The sequence below is a fragment of the Barbatula barbatula genome (assembly GCF_947034865.1).
Source record: "Barbatula barbatula genome assembly, chromosome: 18".
Classification (NCBI taxonomy): domain Eukaryota; kingdom Metazoa; phylum Chordata; class Actinopteri; order Cypriniformes; family Nemacheilidae; genus Barbatula; species Barbatula barbatula.
Window position 1 is genome coordinate 546,854 of NC_136781.1, and position 22,108 is coordinate 568,961.

General features: G+C 41.0%; 2 protein-coding genes across 2 annotated transcripts; one reads left to right on the forward strand and one right to left on the reverse strand.

Moving 5' to 3' along the window:
* Window positions 1–6,376: 6,376 nt before the first annotated feature.
* On the forward strand, window positions 6,377–14,364 carry ap1ar (adaptor related protein complex 1 associated regulatory protein). The gene is made up of 10 exons (XM_079479346.1): window positions 6,377–6,682; window positions 7,942–7,990; window positions 8,443–8,469; window positions 8,562–8,587; window positions 9,199–9,295; window positions 9,508–9,606; window positions 10,548–10,615; window positions 11,071–11,144; window positions 11,637–11,744; window positions 11,899–14,364. The coding sequence occupies exons 1-10, from the start codon at window positions 6,612–6,614 to the stop codon at window positions 12,171–12,173; spliced, it is 894 nt and encodes a 297-aa protein (XP_079335472.1). The 5' UTR covers window positions 6,377–6,611; the 3' UTR covers window positions 12,174–14,364.
* A 670-nt stretch (window positions 14,365–15,034) lies between these two features.
* Window positions 15,035–21,780, reverse strand: gpc2 (glypican 2; the record flags this gene model as incomplete). The annotated part of the gene is made up of 11 exons (XM_079479412.1): window positions 15,035–15,759; window positions 15,849–16,021; window positions 16,106–16,242; window positions 16,318–16,455; window positions 19,053–19,183; window positions 19,252–19,417; window positions 19,500–19,580; window positions 20,697–20,872; window positions 20,941–21,075; window positions 21,166–21,324; window positions 21,636–21,780. 11 exons carry the CDS (start codon window positions 21,778–21,780, stop codon window positions 15,479–15,481), a joined length of 1,722 nt encoding a protein of 573 aa, XP_079335538.1. The 3' UTR covers window positions 15,035–15,478.
* Window positions 21,781–22,108: the final 328 nt, after the last annotated feature.

Genomic DNA, 22,108 nt, shown 5'->3' on the forward strand with positions numbered 1-22,108 from the left:
AATCGAGATAAGGAGATTGTTTTCAATACCGATTTACTTGCACAATGACTGTTTTGTGTTTGGTTTGAACCCAAAATGTTTTCTATGACACAATATTAAACGTAAAGCAGACATTTCCCAAGAGATTGTTCATAATTGCGTTTTGTTTCTCAAAGCTTCTCATTACTGTAAACAAAATATGTGTAATGCAGTGATTGTTTTAAATCTAAAGACAGGAGGACAAATATAACCATATGTGTGATGATATATTTCATAAGATTCCCCCTCTTTGTCTATTCATTCTCAAATCTGTTTCAGGCTGGTAACTCCGAACAACGATCTAGCAAATCAAATCAGTCCAACCCAAAGCGTGTGCGAAGAAATGAAGTTCTGCCCATAAAAGAGCTGATTTGGGTCAGAGGGAAGAGAAGTGGTGTAAATTCCACTCATGAGCCCGTAGGTGTGAAAACACAATCTCATAATTATGAGTATGAAGGATTTCGTGGTTGATAAACACACACGGATTACCTCAGGCTGTTCTGCGGTGGGTTCTTTGGTGTGACGGCTCAATTTGGTGCCGATGACCCCGAGACCCCCATTAAACTCAGCTTGAGGTGACATCAAAACACGCCCACCGTCCTGAACCGTCAGCAAAGAGAACAAAGCTTAGAGGGATAGTTTACCCCAAAACAAACATTCTGTCATCATTTATTCACTCTTGTGTGGTTGTAAATCTACATGCGAGTCTTTCATCAGTGGAACACAAAAGAAGATATTTTGAGAATGTCATGTGGTGGTTTTGTGTTCATACAATGGAGTTCAGTGTCGCTTTATCAACGTTCTTCAAAATATCTTCTTTGTGTTCTACAGGTTTGAGATGAAATAATGACGAATAAATGAATGATTGACACTTTTGCTCCGAAAAACTATCCAGTGACAGGTGATGATGTAAACAAACGTTTGCTTTATTCAGTCGAGATGCGGCCGGGTTATATTTGTCCTGTATAAATGAGCTCCGGTCGGGTGAGAGGAGATGTGGATGTGCGGATCTGTTGTGGCATCTCTCCGGGTCTCTGTTATGTGCCAGTGACTGCGATAATGAGACTCGTTTATATTGTCATTTGTTTACGCTGACCAACACAGCCAGACAGAGAACAGACGGAGACACTTATGCACTTATGTTCAGCATCCGAAATGAATCAAAGAACAAGAAGCTACAGGTATCAGACAGACAGATCACTAATCTCACATCTGTCGCGCTTTTATTCATTTTTACAGTTGTTATGAAGAGAATCCTTTAGGAAACGGATTGTTAACGGATCGTCTTTGGAAGGGTTGGACAGACAAACTGAGATGTCAACTTGGTAATGACCGTCCGTCACAAGCGGCCGTTCAGTCCGGGTACAGTAATGGCACAGTATTTATCCACCCGAAACCATTTTTATCCCACAGCTACCTTTGAACTGAGGGTTGTGTTGCCATGGAAATGCTGAAATTATCTTCTATTACATATATAAACTCTGTTCACAGGAGATATTTTCCAGCAACAGATGAAAAGAAACTGACTTGAAAGAACTAACAAATGAGAGTAAATGATCAATGAGGTATACGCCAGTTAAATGATGCTGGGATTTTTTCTGTCTGACGGACAAGTCCAGAGATGTCCGGTGTCCGAAATAGCCCCTATACACTAATGCAGTGCACTATTTGAGGGGACATCCATTTTAGCGGTCTGCCAATTCATAGTGGACATTACTGAGTGTCAACTTTATTTTACAATTTTCATTATTGCAAAGCAGCTGTACATGAAACACATTGACAATAAGTAAAACATATAAAGTTATACAAGTAAAAACAAAAAGGTGAAAACACATCAAGTGCACTCATTCAATCCCATGAGGATCGCGCTGAATGAATTCCCGCCTCTCGGCAGAAGATGGCGCTTTACTGAGTGTCCGAAATTACTCACGCCTTTTCACCCGCTCCTTAAAGTGGACTGTATTAGTAAACTAATGTAGGGAATAGTGAATGGGGTGATTTCGGACACAGTCTATGGCTCGGTCCGAAAACTCTAAAATGCTGCCTTCGGTCTTTCTCTTCAATATGCCACAATTCTATGCGTGTGCTCATGCACGGATTGTGATTGGTTGAACAGGTTCGAGTTCGAAAACAGAAAATACCGCACGCTGGAGCACAGTTTTTGTGTAAATACATCGATATATTCTCTGTTTACACCCTTGCATTTCTAGCGAGAAGTAAACATATTCGATTAGTTATCACAAAGGTGTCCTTATATTTCAAACAACATTCTGTTGCGCTGCATCTGAAGGTTGTCCCAATGAGTTTCTCTGAGGTGCCTTCGTGCCCAAACGCTGCCCCCCGAAGTCATTGCCTCAAGTCAGCTGCCTAAGCTTTGGGACGCTGCCTAGGAGATGTTTTTAACGTTAAAAACCTAACCATAGCCTGTGAGGGACCAAAGAAGGAGGAGACAAACCCAGCGGTGGAAGTCTGTGATGAATATATAAATCACATAGGCTACATCACATATGTTTGTGGGTCCACACGGCATGATCTGAAACATGAGGGAATGGACGAGGACTGTAAAGATGCGTCACATCATCAGTGTTCAGGGAAACACATCAAACATGAAACTCAGTTGTGATTCTGATTTATCGTATTTGTGTGTTCAGAAGGGCTTGTCTGGATTGAAGTTTTCCTCGAGCCAAACACTTCTTTTCCTTTCGGCAGGAAATAAAAAAATGCAAATGAGATCTCTTAAAAAGATCCGCTGTTTCTCACAGACTTCACTGTGATGCTTCTCTGACACCATAAATCTCACATTTGTCTCCTTGAGATTTTCAAAAGCTCAACATCTAAACTGTGCTCAAATCATCAAACTCTTTCAAAACCAAATGAACATAAATGTAATATCTCTGTGTTCACGTGCCCCCGGTTATATTTCTTCCAGATACGTTTAAGAGAGCGAGCGAGATCGAATGAGACCAAACTGATGTTTAAATGAGCTATCAAGGGCAATCTCTGAGAAATAACATTTTCCTCATGATTATCCGATTGGATGTCGGTCCCGACGGAACATCGTGATGTCAGCATCAGGGTCTGTGGTGCTTGAGGAACGATCTTGGTAACCAAGGCAACAGATCACAGGAGTTTACAAGCAAACTTGAACTTCCCGTCACTTCTTTTCCTAAAGCTTGTGCTTAACTCACGATAATCGCCACAGAACGCTGGGCGTGAGCTGATCCACCGGTCTCAACGCGGTTAACATGATCACATGACCACATTATGCTCCATCTGTCTGCTCCCTCGGGTCACATCGCTCCACCCCGTGTCTCTGCATTTACTGCAACGAAAGAATTTACGCAACTTGAATGTTGACAAACATGATTTAACAGAGATTTGCATTTAAAGTCCCCACACATTTTCGACATGAATTGCATTTTTTGTGCAACATTCCTAGATTAAGAATCGCTCCGATCAGTGAACATGAAATACGCAAATCTTTTTTCGTGAAAAACATTTGTTCTCAAATTGAAATTGAAAGTGAGCAATTAAAAATCTGAAAAACAGAGAAGGGTCTCATTAGTCTTTGCAGGTTAAATGACACGGGACATTTCAGAACGACTCGCATGTGCTTGAATGGTCACAGACACAAATGTGTTTCTGTGAAGAATTACAAGCATTAGTTCGTATATATAACCATATGGAGAGCATTAACAGAATTACAGCATTATAGATGAAATGTCATGTGTTTGCAGAAGTTTAACCTTTAATGGTAAATTACCGACACGCTTTATCCAGCACCTGTGCCAAGCGTGTGCTGTCGCCTGTGTTCTGAAGCATTCCAGCGTTCTTCTGTCTCCGGGAATAATCTACTTTTCATTACCAATCGCACCGGCCTGTTGACAGGAGCAGGTGTGCGTACGGGTTTATCTGCGTGTGCGGATCCTGATCATACGTGAACGTGGGGTAGTGGTACCTGCCGCTCAATCTGTACCTGCTGATGTGAGCATTTTTTGCCCTCAAAGCAAGTGTATAAATTCATCATCTAGTATGATTTTAATCCTGCTTGACCTAAGAAAAGCAGCAGGGGCTCAATTTTGATGAAGTCACAGGAGAGCACATGAGGCTGCTTACTCATAAGGGTGTCCATCAGGGGCGGTCCGGCCATCTGGCGAATCGGCCGTTTTCCTGGTGGGCCGCTATTGTTTTGGGCCGGTAAAGGATGCTTTGGCCGTTGAGCGGACGTATTATAAATGCTTATACACACAACGCGAATGCAAATAAAATGTATGCACGATCCAACCTCCCCTCCGATTTCTCTTCCCAGTCCAGCCCCGGTGTCCATATGTCTATAACACATTCCGCATTTTTTAATGCACTAAAATAATTTACCATGGTTATCACGGCATCCATCAAAATGAGGTTTAACACGTCTGCCATCTATCATATTCCCTGACTACATGTCCCACAGTCTCAACTATGAATATCGTTTCTGTGATTTATTTTTTCCATGTAAAGCTGCTTTGAAACAATGCAACACTGTGAATCAGAGCTATATAAGTAAAGTTTGAGTTTATGTTTCTACCATCATTTTAACATAAAGACAATTACACTTATATTGTTTAAGGGCAATGTATTGCAGTTTTATGGTATTAACAAGAACCGGTAATTCCATGAGACCAGACATTCAGAAATATCATCTATATTCTAAAATACAATATATATCACAGATTTATGTCATCTTAGTCACCTTTTTATTCTAGTAAAAGTGCAGTAACCCTGTTTTTCTGACATTGTGAATACCATACCAGGCCTTAACTACAAGAACTATGGTTAAACTCAAATCAGTGTTCATTTGTGCTAAAACTATTAACTTTTTTTGCATGTTTAATTTTGTATTGTATCATAAAATGTTTCGATCAAAACATTTTTATTATATTGATTAAATATGAAATAAATATATTATTACATTAGGACAGTCTTCACAATTATAGATCACGAACAATGAAATCAACACTTGACCAGCTTTAGTTTGCTTAGTTTTGTTTAGCTTTTAGTCGGCACATAAATGACGTCAGGTTGAGTCAGCAGAATTGAATTTACATCTGGTTTTTAAAACCAATGAAGTGATGTGTTTAGAAACGGTGTTCGGTCATTATACAATAAAGTGAGTGTATTTAATTAAAACAACGATACTCAATGCCAGTTTATGGCACACCTGTCATCACATTTTCAATCTTCTCCAGCCAGGCGTCAGGGATAGAAGATTCAGTGCTCGAATGCAGCAAGCGAAGTAGCCCAAATCCCATAAATCCACCCAAATGTTCTTAATCGTGACACTGTGGTTACGAGGTGTATCATCTGAATCCTTAAACTATGACTTTATGAATGTTTGATGGAAACATTTAATTTAACGCATTAAAGGGACACTCCACCCAAATTCTGTCATGAATTACTCAACATCTAGTTGTTCCAAACATATATATCAATTATTATTTGTTTGGTTGAGCACAAAGAGAGATTTTTGGGAATAATGTTTGCAACCAACAGATCTGAAGCACCATTGACTGCCAGAGTAGGAAAGATGTAACTGGTGGTCAAAAGTGCCCCAGAACTGTTTGTTTTCCTACATTCCTCAACATATGTGTTCAACAGAACCAAAACATTACTAAAAATGTTTTCCTACTATGGCAGTCAATGGCGCTTCAGAACTGTTGGTAAGGGATAATGTAGGGGGGTCTTGTGTCTCACTGAAGGGGTTTATTTCATGATAACATACGGCTGCTTGTACATTATACCGCTATTTACACGACTACTTGCCACATGAGAAAAAAACTGAACGTGAAATGGGAATTTGACATATTTGATAAGCTCATTTCGACTTGATGCACCTTTTGTGAGGAAAAGTCGTTTACTTTCGGTTTAAGGTAAAAAAAACGACGTTCAAACGTCACGAAAAGGCAATTTGGTTGAATCGTTTGTAAATATTACGTCATATATTTTATTAAAAGACTTAATTATATTTCATTTGTCAAAAAAGAACCAGTCAGGATGATTTGCTGCATCCGGGTCACTGTGTGTTATTAGTTTTGAGCGGTTGTTATCTGGGAATAACGAACCTGCAAATGTCTCGACTGGCCAATCAGAAACAAGCATTCCAACCACCCGTATGATCGCAAATATCTCTCCATGTGCTCAACCGAACAAAGAAATGTGTAGGCCTACGTGTTTGGAACAACTAGAGGATGGGTAGTTCATGACGGAATTGTCATTTTTAGGTGGAGTTACCCTTTAAAGAAACGGCGCACCTGGAGTTGGAGAGGAGCGCTTGTTCGGCGCCGCGCTGTTAATCTGTGGCGCCCTCCGGTGTCCTGGAGATGTCATTACAGCGCATGACCCTCACGACTCGCCGTACTTTAAACATTAATCACGTGTACAGTGTCAGGAAGAGGAAACAATAGAGGTTTACAGGCGAGGATGTGATGAATGATGCGGTCGCGCGGGTTAAGCGTGCACAGGTGATTTACCTGCGGGTCATGCAGAAGTGAGTCTTGACCTCTAGAGAAGCGCGATCTGAGATCACACACACACACACCCGGTCCGGGTGTGTCATGGGGAACTGCTGGGCTCAATGTTTCGGGCTCTTCAGAAGGGAAGCGAGCCGGATCCAGAGAGGAGGAGGGTGAGTCATTCACGTGTTATATAATAGTGCGTGTTTTTAAATAAGTGTATTTTTATATGTTGCTCGCGATTCGCCGGTTATCAGGTGGTGTCAGAAAAACACGCCCAGAAATGACACTGGAAAACAGCTCAGTGGAATCTCGGTGTCGGTTCGTGAGCTTTGACTGAAATGTGTTGTTGTTGTTGTTGCTGTTGTAAACACACATAGTTTATATAACTGGAATATGACGGTGCTGTGCGGATCGCGAACGAATCGTTTGTTTGAAACGGTTCTTTCGATGCTTCGAACCGATTCCTCCAAGTTTTGTGAATCACTCGATTGGACACTTGGCAAAAGTTGATTTTTATAATATTTTGTATCATTTATAAGTGATTTAAGTGTTATGCGTTCACACTCAAATAGCTTTACGTGGAAATGACGCTGTTAAAAAACAACTGCGCGGCTTTTAAAAGGGAATTATTGAAAAAGACATCATGAGACTGGTGAGCAGAATATTTTGTGGTCCAGATCATAGCATCTATATTTATTTGATCTTTTTAAACTTATTTTCTGTGGAGATTTTGGAGCGGTGACCTCTCGTATCAATGAATCGGTTGAACCGACTCGTTTAAATGATTCCTCTCTGGTTTCCGCATCAGTGGCTTTGACATGAAAGGACTCCGCCCAGAATCACTCGTGGACATCAGTCTGTATAACATACAGTCATCTCTCATCTTACGAGTTTCAATATTGGGTTTGCCCACCAACACTTGTGTTTTTATTCAGTGTAAAATTCAGAAACGATGATGCTTTCTCTAACAACAGAGATCATTCATCTGTAGTCATTAAATATGCATTAATGACTGTCAAACTAGACATTCTATATGTGTTCCCACATTCATGTTGTTGTGATGTTAGTGCAGCGGTTTTCAAACTTTATGATGCCTAGGAACCCCAAATAAGATGAACCTATTGTGAGAGACCCTTAAAATACATAACCATCTATACAATCGTGTGTGTAAGGAAACATTAATAATCATATCAATTCAATTGTGTTTGTGCTGTCGCAGCTTCACTCGGATACACATATACACTATGATTAAAGCAAATAAACATCAACAGAAGTGAACCTTGTAGATAACATGTTGTATAAATATCCATATCATTCAGTTTATTTGTTATTTCCAGTCATGTTGTGATGATCAGATCCCACTGAGACTTAAGTCATGTTTGGCAGGGAAAAGTGTGAGTTTTCTCATTGATGTTTGTGTTGCTCATAGGTCGAAGTACTTCAGAAGTAGCACAGCTGGGGAACACTATACGATAGAGGTACATTTTCAGTCATTTGAAGGTGATCGGACTCAAGATAACCATTCTGTCATCATTTATTCACTCGCACGTGGTTGTAAACCTGTATGTGAGTTCAGTTTCTTCAGGGGAACACAAAAGAAGATATTTGGTAAAATGTCTTTGTGGTTTTGTGTTTCTTACAATGGAGGTCAACAGAATTCAGCGTCGCTTACATTTACATTCATGCATTTGGCAGATGCTTTTACCCAAAGCGACTTAAATTGCATCTTTTGAATATCTTCTTTTGTGTCCTGCAGAAAGAAAGAGACCCACACAGCTTTCACATGACACGAGATGTATAAAATAACTACATAATAAATAAATGATGAAAGAATTCAAATTTTGACTACTTTAATCTACTTAAACATATTGATGCACATGTTCTTATTTAGCAGATTTTGTGACTTGTGTTCTGTGCTTTTGTGTTACAGTTTGAGAATCTCGTGGAGAGCGATGAGGTCAGAACACGGATCACTGTTATATTTAACCTCACACTTCTTTCATAACATTCCTCTTTTGCTAACATCATGACTGTTATCGTCTGTTTCAGGGGGAGAGTTCTCAAAGCGGCCCCAGGTACCGTATGTGTGTGATATTCACTTGACAATGTTCAGCTCTGATTCAGACTGAATCCAAACACACTTGCTCTCCTTTAGATTGCAGCGCAGGTGTGAACACTAACACAGTTTTCTGCTGTATAATCCACGTTCAAAGACGCTCATCACGACTTTGGTGTTTGAGGATGCTGATGTCATATTCTGGCTATTTATATTACATCAGTGTGAGACATTTTGTTGTCATAAACTAGTCACATGATGCCATAAACTAGTCACATGATTGGCTCGCTGTTCCACTTCAGAAAGTCTGAATCTTTATATTAGTCTGTCTCAAATGGCCGTTTCTCAATATGCGTTCTTCAGCGGTCTTGAGTCCTCGTGTTCTTGCTCTGCGTCATGAATGGCCGTCGAAGTCCGGATTTCAAAACTCAAGAGCAGAGAGCGCATGGAAGTACCCGGATGTGCTCTGAGGCTGCCTCGCAAGACAGGTCTCCATGAGAACACGAGTCCGTTCTTTGGGTTCTTTGAATTGAAAAACGGCTAAATGTCTGACTGAACTGTGGGTGTGAAGTCAGTATGTGTGACGCGTGTATTGAGTTTGACCTATGCTCTCTCCTCTCATTGGTCCAGACCCATCGTTGAGGAGGAGATCGGACACTTGAAGGAGCATCGCTACACTGCCATCTCAGACAGACAGGTGCTGATCGACGAGAAGCTGAATGCAGAGGTACAGATCTCCTCTGTGTCACAATCGCCCATCCACATTATTTTTCATTTCATTCGATTTTTGGCACACATTAAATGCCGTTGACACCTCACGAGACATTCAAAGCGCTGTCACCCGCACCTTTGCTTGGATCAAGAGTTTGTCTGCTTTCTTTCTCATTTTTCCGTTGCTTTTAGTTAACCTTCTTTTTTTCTTTTGTGATTTTTGCCCAGTTAGTGGCAGAAGAGGAGAAGTTAAGGCTAGAAGAGGAGGCATTATTTGCCGCCCAGCGCGAGGCAGCGCGGCTCGCTAAGGAACGAAAGCTAAAGGAGGTGAGGCGTTGACAAAGAGCACGCCTGGTCCTTCTCTTACAAATCTATAACACAAGTCGAATCTGACTGATGTGCTGTTCATCATTTGTCTGCTGTCATTTAAACCAAAGCGTGTTGTACAGATCAAAATGTGTGATGAATAGCTCATATCAGAGACTCTTAATGTTCGTTTCACATGAAATTAACATAAACATTTCATGAACTCAGCAATTAACACTAATACAATTCTAATGATGCCAAGTGGTGTTAATAAAAATCAACTTACTGAAGTAATACCACAGAAAATATCCTTCATCTTCTCGTGTTTTCATTTTTGTTCTCATGATTGTGTTTCTTTTTATTTGCCCTCATGATTGTGTTTGTTTGTATGGTGATCATCTGCCAGTGTTACACTAAGGGATGCACCGATGTATCGGCCACCACCGGTCGATATTGGATTAATTTATTGGTTTATTAATTAACTGCAATGGAGGAAATCTGAATAATCCAACGTTTTCCTCGGAGCAAAATAATGAATGAATTAAAATCTGTGCTGTTGCTAAATTTGTTAAAGAAATGTTCAATGTTAAGTCAAATATGAGTTAATGTTGGAGAGCAAAACTCACCTTTGGAGATTGTCATGTTGTCTAAATGTGTTATTATTTTAACTTCTGCATCTCTTAAAATGTTAAATGGATCCATTCATGTTCAGTCCAATTAATTGAATGCAGAAAAACTAGCTAGTGTTATACAGTACTGTGCATTTGACCGGTACCAGAATCAGACGATTCTTGTTTGTTAAAATCTGTATAAGCCAAATAAATCCTATCAGTGCATCCCTAGTTTGTTTGCGTCTCAGCAGGACACCAAACATTTGCACAAACTGATGTAAATCATTTCAGCTGCATGACTTTTGGTTGAATATATCTGGCCGATTGTTTTTTTTAAACTTCTGTTTTCAGGGGAAGCCGCAGTCAAAGAGGATCAAACTCAGGACAGAAGCGGAGAGCAATGTGCCACGACACAAGCCGTAAGACCACAAACACATTGACTGCGTTGAGATCCTATAGTGCAATGGGGAGCCTCAGGGATGATGTGTTTTTGTGCGAAAACCCTGCGAGCAAGTTAGCATTTAGCATTTAAATGACAAGTAGGCTAAGTAGCCAGACCTGTCGTTTCCGTAACAACATGCGAGAAAGGTGATTGGTCGAGCTGGATCATGCTAGAAAAAATAAAATGGCGGCCGAAATGCCGGTTGGAGCATGGTTTTATACAAATTAACGTTAGATTTTCACTTTCAATTACTTTTGATTGCATTTCTAGTGATAAATCAGTATTGTAGTTACTAACCACAACTCTGTGTCATTGTCAACTTTTTCTTGTCTAAAAGAATACAAATATGAACACAGCCTTATATAATAATACTGTATTAAACATCTCTGTACTGATGATGTAATCACGCGTGTGTGTGTTCTGTTTCTTTAGCAAAGACTCGGGCGGTGAGTTTGACGTGTACCTGCAGAATGTGAAAGCTCAGTCTGACGCTTACCGCACCAACAGTGAGTTTCTGAATGTTTGCTCCAAATTATGCACTTTGTGAAAAAACAAAACAAAAGTGTTGTTCAAATGTGATGTTTTTTCTTCAAATATATCATTAAAGAAGTTTCATAGATGTTGTGTTCAGTGTGTAAACTGAAGTTCAGCTTTGAGAGGGAAGTTTGACAAAAAATGACACACAACACATGAGCAGTTTATGAAGTCAAAGTATGAATAACTGATATAACTGTTCTCTGGTGTACTTTATTTACGATCTGCTTTTTGTTTCTGTATAAATTGTATGTAATTTAAAAAACTAAACCATACGCCTGATACACACAACCTTTAAGATAAGTTCAGTTGATTGATATCATACAGCTCATATTTAGAAATGTTAAACAAACATTGTGGAAATATCCGGACTCTAGTGTATTTTAAAACAGACATTGAGCATCATCAGGATATCATTTTATTTTCAAATTGAATAAATACATTTTATTTGTGTGGCTTTAAAGGACTCGGTTCTGAAACGAACGCAGTGACCCCGAACACCGAGAGCAGCTGGGACTTCACCAGTAAAACCGATGCCACCTCACTGGATCTGGAGTGGGAGGATGAGGAGGGTGAGTGACAGGAATATGATCGGTTTCAGTTTTTTTGGCTTAAATTTCACATTCAGGGAGGGTTTGTCTGAAACAGTATTGCTGTAATATTTAGAAAAGGAACAGGTTTTTACTGTCTCGAAGTTTAAGATGCATTTATTTGTCTTTATATCAGGAATGAACAGGATGGGTCACGCATGGGAGCGCTCCAAAACAGAGGAGGACATTTTACGGGCGGCTCTTCATCCGGGTGGGAAACAGTTGGGCAGCGGACCCACCTCCACCTCAGAAGATTCCAACGCTCTGGAATGGGAGAACGATTTTGTGAGCGCTCATGTCGAGGAAGGTGGTGACCATGGCGATGAGGACTTTGAGGGGTTTGTTAATCCAGTTCTGGACACGCCTACCGAGGAGGCGGAGCATAAAGACAGCTCTGAGCAGGAAAGATAGTCCATATAAGGCTTTCAGTGTGATGTCACAGCAGACCCGTCGGACAATACAGAACTTATAAAAATCAAAGCATCAATGTGATGATTCCTAACAGAAAAATACAAGGAACAAAAACCAACTACAGAAATGATTGAATGTGTACTTCATCATTGGATGAATCTCACGTGAACACATCAGTGTATTTTTTTTATTTGCTATTAGTTTTTTGGCATCATGATTTTCATGACAGTCAAACATGTTTTCCTACTAAATCTCATTACTGCTAACTTCAGACGTTTAAATGTTTTCTCATCTTCTCCATGGTGATTCACATTTGCTCTATTATAATAAAGTAAGTGTACCGTTTACAAAACTGTAAACCGCTGACTTTCAAAACATAAATTATCTGTTGCTATAAATCATAAACTATACTGAATGAAGATCTGTAGTAAAAGATCTGAATCATTTCTCCACATTAAGGTAAATTGTTTTTTTCTTGCATTACAGTGACTGTCATGAAAATTGCAATTAAACTCTTTATGGTTCTTAGACTTTTTATCTTAAAGCGAAATATAATTTCATCAGTCTGGAGGATTTCCGCGGGGTTTTTTGCTTTTGTTTGAACATTTTCAAAACATCTGTAATTTATTTAAGCTGATTTATATCCATGTTGGCTGAATGTTCAAATTAATATCAGAATTGGAAAAATGGACTTGTCGAAGAAAATAGTTTCTTGTGTTGGTACTTTCAAAAGTTGACAGAACTGAACGGAGTGCAGTCCTAGAAAACGTGTTTGGTTTGATGAAAGCATCATTCATTTAAGCTGTTTTCTGTCATTTCTTTGAAACAATGATGAAACTGTTTTGCATGTAACACGGAGTCTCATCATGTCATGAAACATCGGCTCGGGTCTGAAGTATTGAGGACACGCTGTCAGAAAGGGAGGAAATACTTTGAGAACACTTGTTGCCTCAATGGAGAGGTGGATTTGAGAATATTAACATCCCATAAGTGCTTTTAAGCGGTTCATTGTTTTAACGTCTGCTGTGTTTGTGTTGCTCACAACTCCAGATCCATTAATGTTGTCTATCGGTTATTAACAACTTGGATGAATTGGAGAGAAAACTTGAATGTAATGTAATCCTGGAGACATCGAATGAGTTTTGCGGTAGATAATGATCATTAATACAAATAATGTGATGTAGATATCCTCTGTACAGTATGACATCTGTATTTATTCATCACACTTCACCCCAGAATGTAAATGAACTAGGTTGTGTATGAAGTTGAGTCTGTTTCAGGATCATACGGATATTTTGTGTTCTAGTATTGAATTTGTTTTTGAAATTTCAATGAGATTTTGGTTCATTCTGACTCGACGGTCCAAAAAATATTATGCAATTATTTTGTCCCGTTTGATTTCGGGCAGAAATGTGACTTTTTTCACACATCTGTCGCTGGATAAAAAAAATAACAAGGCACTAATTGTTACTGTCAGATGTATTGAGAGAACATTTAGTACTTTAATATTCAAGGGCGTCTGGGGTAAACCATAAGTATCACTAAAGCTTTAAATGTGTTTGAATGAATGCTGATGTGTATGTGAAGGATTGCTAATGAACACTAAAGGCCTTTAAGAGCTCAAGGCTTCACTCTTATGTGTCATAGTCATATATAAAAATATCACTACAACCAAAAGACTTGTGTGGAGTACAGTCATGTTCTTTTCTGATTCTCTCATCTTTTCACCTGAACGTGATCACAACAGTTTCATTTCTTTACGTTGATTTTTAAGCTCATTTTGTTAGAAGGGTTTGGAAGCAGGTGTCTAAGGATGTGAATAAACATTTATCTGATGCAGATTTCATCCTGAAGAAATGATTATATGCCATAGTAGATTGTACGAAAATTTATTATTAAAATATACTTAATAGGATTAGGTTCCTTTTACAAAAACGTAAAAAGAAATTCTAATGTAAACCAATTATTTGTACAAATTGTGGTTGTAAATATTTATCCAACTCAATTTTATTATGTTAAACCCATTTAAATTTGAGTTTACTTATTTATTTTGTGTTGAGATTACACAAATCAGTTTTGTAGTTATAACTACCTTGGCAGTTGATCTGTATTTCCCAGCATGCTTTGCTTCTGACTCCATTAGGAGATTCATGTTCATCTGATGTGTTTTTCAGTAAAAAGAAAGACTTGTTCTCGTTTTTTGTGATTCATCTTAGAGATTTAGGAGATTTTTCGTATTATTTTTAAGTGGTGCTTGTGCCAATATTAGTCATGAAGTGTTATTTCACTTATTAAGCAGTAACTGTGCTGATGCCAGTACAGAGACCACCAGTCTCTTCTCACTTGACCGTCTATGATGTAGAAAACAGTAGATTTCAATATGAAAGTAAGTGAACCGTGAAGTTTGAGTTACAGATGTTTTTCTTCAACGTTATCGTTTTATGTTTACTTCATATGTTAAATTATACTAAGTGTATTTAATAAGTAGAAATGACCTGATTCTGGTTAGCAAGTTGTACTTGAATTATAGCGGCACATTTAACTTAAATATTCATGCAAATTGTTATGAGGAGTACAAATGGTTACGAATTTAAAGTTATTTTTTAAAGTGTGCACAGCTTGATTCTGAATGTTTGGTGCACAGATTTAGTTTTTCTTTCAAGCGTGTACTTCATTCTCAATGAAATTATTTTTTGAACAGTCCAATAAAGTGCCACCCAATCTTCAACAGAACCTTAAATACTGTTCACTTAACCCAGTTTTGTGTTTGTGTTGAAGAAATGTTTAGTGTTAACAAAGATAACAGCCACATGTACACAACTGACCATTCAAGATCCAGACACAAAGATTTATTCCAGATTCGTTTGTATCGGTCTGTCGTTCTTCACCTGTTTATTTCAAGAGTCAATTTTGAAAAGTGAAGATTTCTTTAAAAACCCAAATCCAGTTGGCCCACACATTCTACACATGAAGATTGTACATACGGCAAAACAATCGAACTTGTTCTCACAACATCACATATAAATATAGAATAAATAAATAAATCGACAAATAAAACACGTTCCTCACACAAATATATACAGTACAGAATGTCACATGAGATCAGAGAAGAATGATGAGAGATTACGTACATCACGTCATCTGATCACAAATCAAAAGTGAAAAAATACAGAAACGCATCTCAATCTGCACAGCAGTATTTCAAATAAAAAAAGTGTTTGCATTACAAATCTTTAAAAAGAAGAAGTTCACTTGAGGCGGCAGACACAGTGCGGCGGTTCAGTCGCTGGTTTAAGGTTTGTGCTTTAATAACGGCCGAGAGACTGAGACAAACTGAGGGAAAAACACAGAGAGAGAGAGAGGAAGAGAGCAGGAGAGACACGCCCACTATCAGAGTGGGCTCGCCCGTTCACCCTGTTCTTTCTGTTGGTGGGCGTGTCCCGGGGGCGGGCTCTGTCTCGTGGGCGGGGCGGTTTGTTAATGGGTACAGTGTTGTGAGGCGGAGAGACGTGACCCGGCCAATCATCACTGAACCTGTCGTCCGCTTCAGCACCGACTCCAGAACCACCAGAACCCTCTGCCTCACCTATACACACACACACACACACACACACACACAGTTTATAATGTCCAAACACAAACGCACAATGAGAAGCAGAAATGAAAGTCACTCACTGTCTATGAAGTCAGCGTCTCGTCCGCTGTGTGCGAGTGTCAGTCTGTTTGTGGCCACTCGCAGCTCCATGATCAACTGTCGGGTTTTAACGTTGGGTTGAGCGACATCGACTTCCACCTCTGGATTGTTAATCTGATTGACTAAACCATCAGCCATAACCGACGGGAGGTATCTACACACACACACACACACACATGTTACTGGATACACACATCTCTACGGTTCAATATAGAATGCTGTAGGTGAGTTTCAGGACCTGCCGCGTGTCTGTCCGTTCCAGCAGCGATCCTCATTGGTCACATCAGCTGACATCTTCTCATCGTTACAGATGGTTTGAGGCAGAGCTACCCAGAATCCTCTCATGGGCCGCAGACGCTCCTGTAAGGCCTCCACCTGACCACACACACACACACACACGTGATTATTCTGATTCAGTCATTCTGGGATTGATGTTGTTATATCTCTCACTAGTCTGTCCAGATTGGTTCCTGCAGCAGTGGTGGGTTTCTCTTCAGGTCTGTAGGTTCTGAAAGCTCTGTCTCGCTCTCTGAGTGAGCGTTTGTTTCTGCCGAGGGTCGGTCGAGGATTCCCACAGCCCTGAAAAACCTGCAGACGACACAAACCTGTGTTCATCATTGTGTGTCTGTGTGAAGGCATGTGTGTATTGTGTTGATGTCTTTTTATTCGTGAGTGTGTGTTCAGTGTGTGTGTGTGTGTGTGTTAGTGTGTTCGGTGTGTCCGTAAGTGTGTTCGGTGTGTGTGTTAGTGTGTTCAGTGTATGTGTTATTGTGCTCAGTGCATGCGTGTGTGTCTCTGGGTGTGTGTGTGTTCTGTGCGTGTGTGTCTGTGTGTGTCTGTTAGTGTGAAAGCATGTGTGTATCATGTATGTGTGTTAGTGTGCTCAGTGCATGTGTGTGTGTTCTGTGCGTGTATCTGTGTGTGTCTGTTAGTGTGAAAGCATGTGTGTATCATGTATGTGTGTTAGTGTGCTCAGTGCATGCATGTGTGTTCTGTGCGTGTATCTGTGTGTGTCTGTTAGTGTGAAAGCATGTGTGTATCATGTATGTGTGTTAGTGTGCTCAGTGCATGCGTGTGTGTTCTGTGCGTATATCTGTGTGTGTCTGTTAGTGTGAAAGCATGTGTGTATCATGTATGTGTGTTAGTGTGCTCAGTGCATGCGTGTGTGTTCTGTGCGTGTGTGTCTGTGTGTGTCTGTTAGTGTGAAAGCATGTGTGTATCATGTATGTGTGTTAGTGTGCTCAGTGCATGCGTGTGTGTTCTGTGCGTGTATCTGTGTTTGTCTGTTAGTGTGAAAGCATGTGTGTATCATGTATGTGTGTTAGTGTGCTCAGTGCATGCGTGTGTGTTCTGTGCGTATATCTGTGTGTGTCTGTTAGTGTGAAAGCATGTGTGTATCATGTATGTGTGTTAGTGTGCTCAGTGCATGCGTGTGTGTTCTGTGCGTGTGTGTCTGTGTGTGTCTGTTAGTGTGAAAGCATGTGTGTATCATGTATGTGTGTTAGTGTGCTCAGTGCATGCGTGTGTGTTCTGTGCGTGTATCTGTGTGTGTCTGTTAGTGTGAAAGCATGTGTGTATCATGTATGTGTGTTAGTGTGCTCAGTGCATGCGTGTGTGTTCTGTGCGTGTATCTGTGTGTGTCTGTTAGTGTGAAAGCATGTGTGTATCATGTATGTGTGTTAGTGTGCTCAGTGCATGCGTGTGTGTTCTGTGCGTGTATCTGTGTGTGTCTGTTAGTGTGAAAGCATGTGTGTATCATGTATGTGTGTTAGTGTGCTCAGTGCATGCGTGTGTGTCTGTTAGTGTGAAAGCATGTGTGTATCATGTATGTGTGTTAGTGTGCTCAGTGCATGCGTGTGTGTTCTGTGTGTGTATCTGTGTGTGTCTGTTAGTGTGAAAGCATGTGTGTATCATGTATGTGTGTTAGTGTGCTCAGTGCATGCGTGTGTGTCTGTGTGTGTCTGTGTGTGTCTGTTAGTGTGAAAGCATGTGTGTATCATGTATGTGTGTTAGTGTGCTCAGTGCATGCGTGTGTGTTTTGTGTGTGTATCTGTGTGTGTCTGTTAGTGTGAAAGCATGTGTGTATCATGTATGTGTGTTAGTGTGCTCAGCGCCTGCGTGTGTGTCTGTGTGTGTGTTCTGTGTGTGTATCTGTGTGTGTCTGTTAGTGTGAAAGCATGTGTGTATCATGTATGTGTGTTAGTGTGCTCAGCGCCTGCATGCGTGTGTGTGTGTGTTCTGTGCGTGTATCTGTGTGTGTCTGTTAGTGTGAAAGCATGTGTGTATCATGTATGTGTGTTAGTGTGCTCAGTTCATGCGTGTGTGTCTGTGTGTTCTGTGTGTGTATCTGTGTGTGTCTGTTAGTGTGAAAGCATGTGTGTATCATGTATGTGTGTTAGTGTGCTCAGTTCATGCGTGTGTGTCTGTGTGTTCTGTGTGTGTATCTGTGTGTCTGTTAGTGTGAAAGCATGTGTGTATCATGTATGTGTGTTAGTGTGCTCAGTTCATGCGTGTGTGTCTGTGTGTTCTGTGTGTGTATCTGTGTGTGTCTGTTAGTGTGAAAGCATGTGTGTATCATGTATGTGTGTTAGTGTGCTCAGTTCATGCGTGTGTGTCTGTGTGTTCTGTGTGTGTATCTGTGTGTGTCTGTTAGTGTGAAAGCATGTGTGTATCATGTATGTGTGTTAGTGTGCTCAGTTCATGCGTGTGTGTCTGTGTGTTCTGTGTGTGTATCTGTGTGTGTCTGTTAGTGTGAAAGCATGTGTGTATCATGTATGTGTGTTAGTGTGCTCAGTTCATGCGTGTGTGTCTGTGTGTTCTGTGTGTGTATCTGTGTGTGTCTGTTAGTGTGAAAGCATGTGTGTATCATGTATGTGTGTTAGTGTGCTCAGTTCATGCGTGTGTGTCTGTGTGTTCTGTGTGTGTATCTGTGTGTGTCTGTTAGTGTGAAAGCATGTGTGTATCATGTATGTGTGTTAGTGTGCTCAGTTCATGCGTGTGTGTCTGTGTGTTCTGTGCGTGTATCTGTGTGTGTCTGTTAGTGTGAAAGCATGTGTGTATCATGCATGTGTGTTAGTGTGCTCAGCGCCTGCGTGTGTATCTGTGTGTGTCTGCTAGTGTGAAAGCATGTGTGTATCATGCATGTGTGTTAGTGTGCTCAGCGCCTGCGTGCGTGTGCGTGATACCTTTGTAGAAATAGTAATGCTGTTCTCCTGCATGTACATGATTCCCTCAGACACCTTCACAGCGATTGAATCTGCGGCCAGCTCGAAATGAAACGGTCCACTGATCTTCTCCACCAGCGTCATGAGAGCGTCTGTCACAGTGACACACATCAGCATCACTACACACTACACACTTCACTCAAGAGATACTTCTGCTTACCCATGAAATTGTTCCACTCAGAGTCTAAATCAGCCTGATTGGCCAGACAACCCTTCATGACGTTGAGACAGAGCGAATGACACGGCTTGAGGGCAGGAACTCCCCGACACAGCGGACAATACCACTGACGCATTAAAGCCCGCACACACTCGCTCCCTACAGTCAACTGAAGACACACACACATTTACATTCAGTCACACTACTATTGTGATAATAAATACACAACACATACAAACACACTGACTCACCTCTGATGCTTTACTCACGATATCTCGACCTGCAGCTAAACCCTGAACTAACGCCCGCGCCGCAGTAAATGCTCGAGACACCTGTCAAACACATACGTGATGATCACATGACTTCCTCTTTTAACCTGTGTTCTCAGAAGTGTCAGGGGCATGAAGTGTTGCATCATGGGTCACAAGTTACTTCAAATCACAAAAAGTCTGTGGGTGTTCGGTGTGAATTTGTGTGTATTATGTGTGCGTGTGTGTGTTTAAGCATGTGTGTCTGTCATGTGGATGTGCGTTCAGTGTGTGTGTGTGTGTGTGTTCAGTGTTAATTTGTGTGTATTATGTGTGCATGTGTGCGTGCGTGTGTGTGTGTGTGCGTGTGTGTGTTTAAGCATGTGTGTCTGTCATGTGGATGTGCGTTCAGTGTGTGTGTGTGTGTGTGTTCAGTGTTAATTTGTGTGTATTATGTGTGCGTGTGTGTGTTTCAGCATGTGTGTCTGTCACGTGGATGTGCGTTCAGTGTGTGTTCAGTGTTAATTTGTGTGTATTATGTGTGTGTGTGTGTGTTTCAGCATGTGTGTTTGTCATGTGGATGTGCGTTCAGTGTGTGTGTGCGTGTGTTCAGTGTTAATTTGTGTGTATTATGTGAACATGTTCTTTAGTGTGTGTGTGTGTGTGTGTGTGTGTGTGTATCATGTGGATGTGTGTTTAGAGTTTGTGTGTGTGTATAATGTGAATGTGTGTTAGTCTGGAAGTGTGTGTGTGTGTGTGTGTGTGTGCGTGCGTGCGTGCGTGCGTGCGTGTGTGAGCGCACATGTGTGTGAGCGCACATGTGTGTATTCAGTGTGTCTCCGCAGTGTGTCGATGTGTGCGTGTGTGTGCGTATCATGTGGATGTGTGTTTAGAGTTTGTGTGTGTGTTTAATGTGAATGTGTGTTATTCTGGAAGTGTGTGTGTGTGTGTGCGCGCGCACGTATGTGTATTCAGTGTGTCTCCGCAGTGTGTCGATGTGTGCGTGTGTGTGCGTATCATGTGGATGTGTGTTTAGAGTTTGTGTGTGTGTATAATGTGAATGTGTGTTATTCTGGAAGTGTGTGTGTGTGTGTGCGCGCGCACGTGGGTGTATTCAGTGTGTCTCCGCAGTGTGTCGATGTGTGTGTGTGTATCATGTGGATGTGTGTTTAGAGTTTGTGTGTGTGTAGGTTTTCTCACCTGTATTCTCAGTTTTTGTGGTAAGTCTCCAAAAGGTTTCAGTTGTTCGGCGTGTTTGCTGACACACTCCAGATAATCTTCACTGAACTCATACTGAGGGTTTACCAGAGTAAACACACGCTCCACCAGACCTGCCCAGAAATCAGCCAGAACCTCCGACAGACTCACTCTACCCCCTACAAAAACACACACGATCACACACCCACACACACACACACTGCAGTGTTTTCCTGTAAACACACACCTGTGTAGTAGCTGCGCAGGTCTGAGAACAGCTGACGGAACATGTGAGCGTTCTGAGCGTACAGATGCCCGTACGTCTGCGTGAACATCTGATTCATGGATTTTTCTGCCCCATCCATCAGCTCCCTGAAGAACTCTGACATCACGGGGTCAAAGGGCAACAAAAAGAGCATTAGCCACAGTTAGAGCTCCAGATGTCACATGCTCTCTAGGAGGTCCTCCTCACCGTCAAATTTGTGATGTCTCTGTGTGAAGGTGGTGAGCAGGAACTGACTGGTGTCCTGGACCGCAGACAGAAAGTCAGCTTCGCTCTGATGTATTAGTGTGTCCTCCATCAGACTGGAGCAGCAGGTGTAGTCCTGTGAGCAGACGCGCAGATGTTCTCCTGACAATCACACACACACACACATCAAAACATCTTCACTCAGGTCAGGCTTTGTGTAGATTTGACTAAATTGTCCTGTTGCCACCCTTAGATGCTTTTTAAACCTTCCTTCAAAGACAGCCATTTCAAAAATATTTATATATACATTTCCTGCTAAATGTAAAGTCGATCATACAGAATCAAGATAAAAATCTTCAGATGTCTAGACAAATGAATGCATGTAAATGACGATCCATCTTCTTTGTTTTATTCACATTCACTGTAAGCTGTGTGTGTGTGTGTGTGTGTGTGTGTTAGTGTGTTGGTCTTACCGTTGATGTGTGTGTGCGGGGCTGTGTTCAGTGTGTGTTTCTCTCCATACACCCGGCGTGACTCCCCACAGTTTTTTCTGCCGCCCGCTGACCCGCACAACGCCAGCAGACCTACAAACATCACCATCTTCTTCATCTTCATCATCATTACAAAAAGAAAACAGTCCTTTGCGCTGACAGATACTAGGGACCATTAAACCTCTGAGTGATGCAGACCCTCCACCATCCCATCAGCCCTGAGACTGTCTTTGTCCCGGCTGAGTGTTCACACACCCCAATCACACTCTCCTCCCTCTTTCTCCCCATTTACACACACACACACACACTCCAGCTCTGTCTGAACAATAGACACACAACACCCCCTGCTTTCTCTTCACAGCACGAGCCTTTTCATTCAATCAGAAATCAGACACACGTTAAAAGCAGTATCGTCATTTTTTCACTTGTCTTTTTATATATTTTTATATTTCTAT

What these genes read in the sequence shown, in the direction of transcription:
- ap1ar (XM_079479346.1), top strand. Translation starts at nt 6,612, where the DNA reads ATGGGGAACTGCTGGGCTCAATGTTTCGGGCTCTTCAGAAGGGAAGCG. An exon ending in CGGATCCAGAGAGGAGGAGG is followed by an intron (nt 6,683 to 7,941) that starts GTGAGTCATTCA and finishes TGTTGCTCATAG; the next exon opens with GTCGAAGTACTTCAGAAGTA. An exon ending in AATGTGCCACGACACAAGCC is followed by an intron (nt 10,616 to 11,070) that starts GTAAGACCACAA and finishes CTGTTTCTTTAG; the next exon opens with CAAAGACTCGGGCGGTGAGT.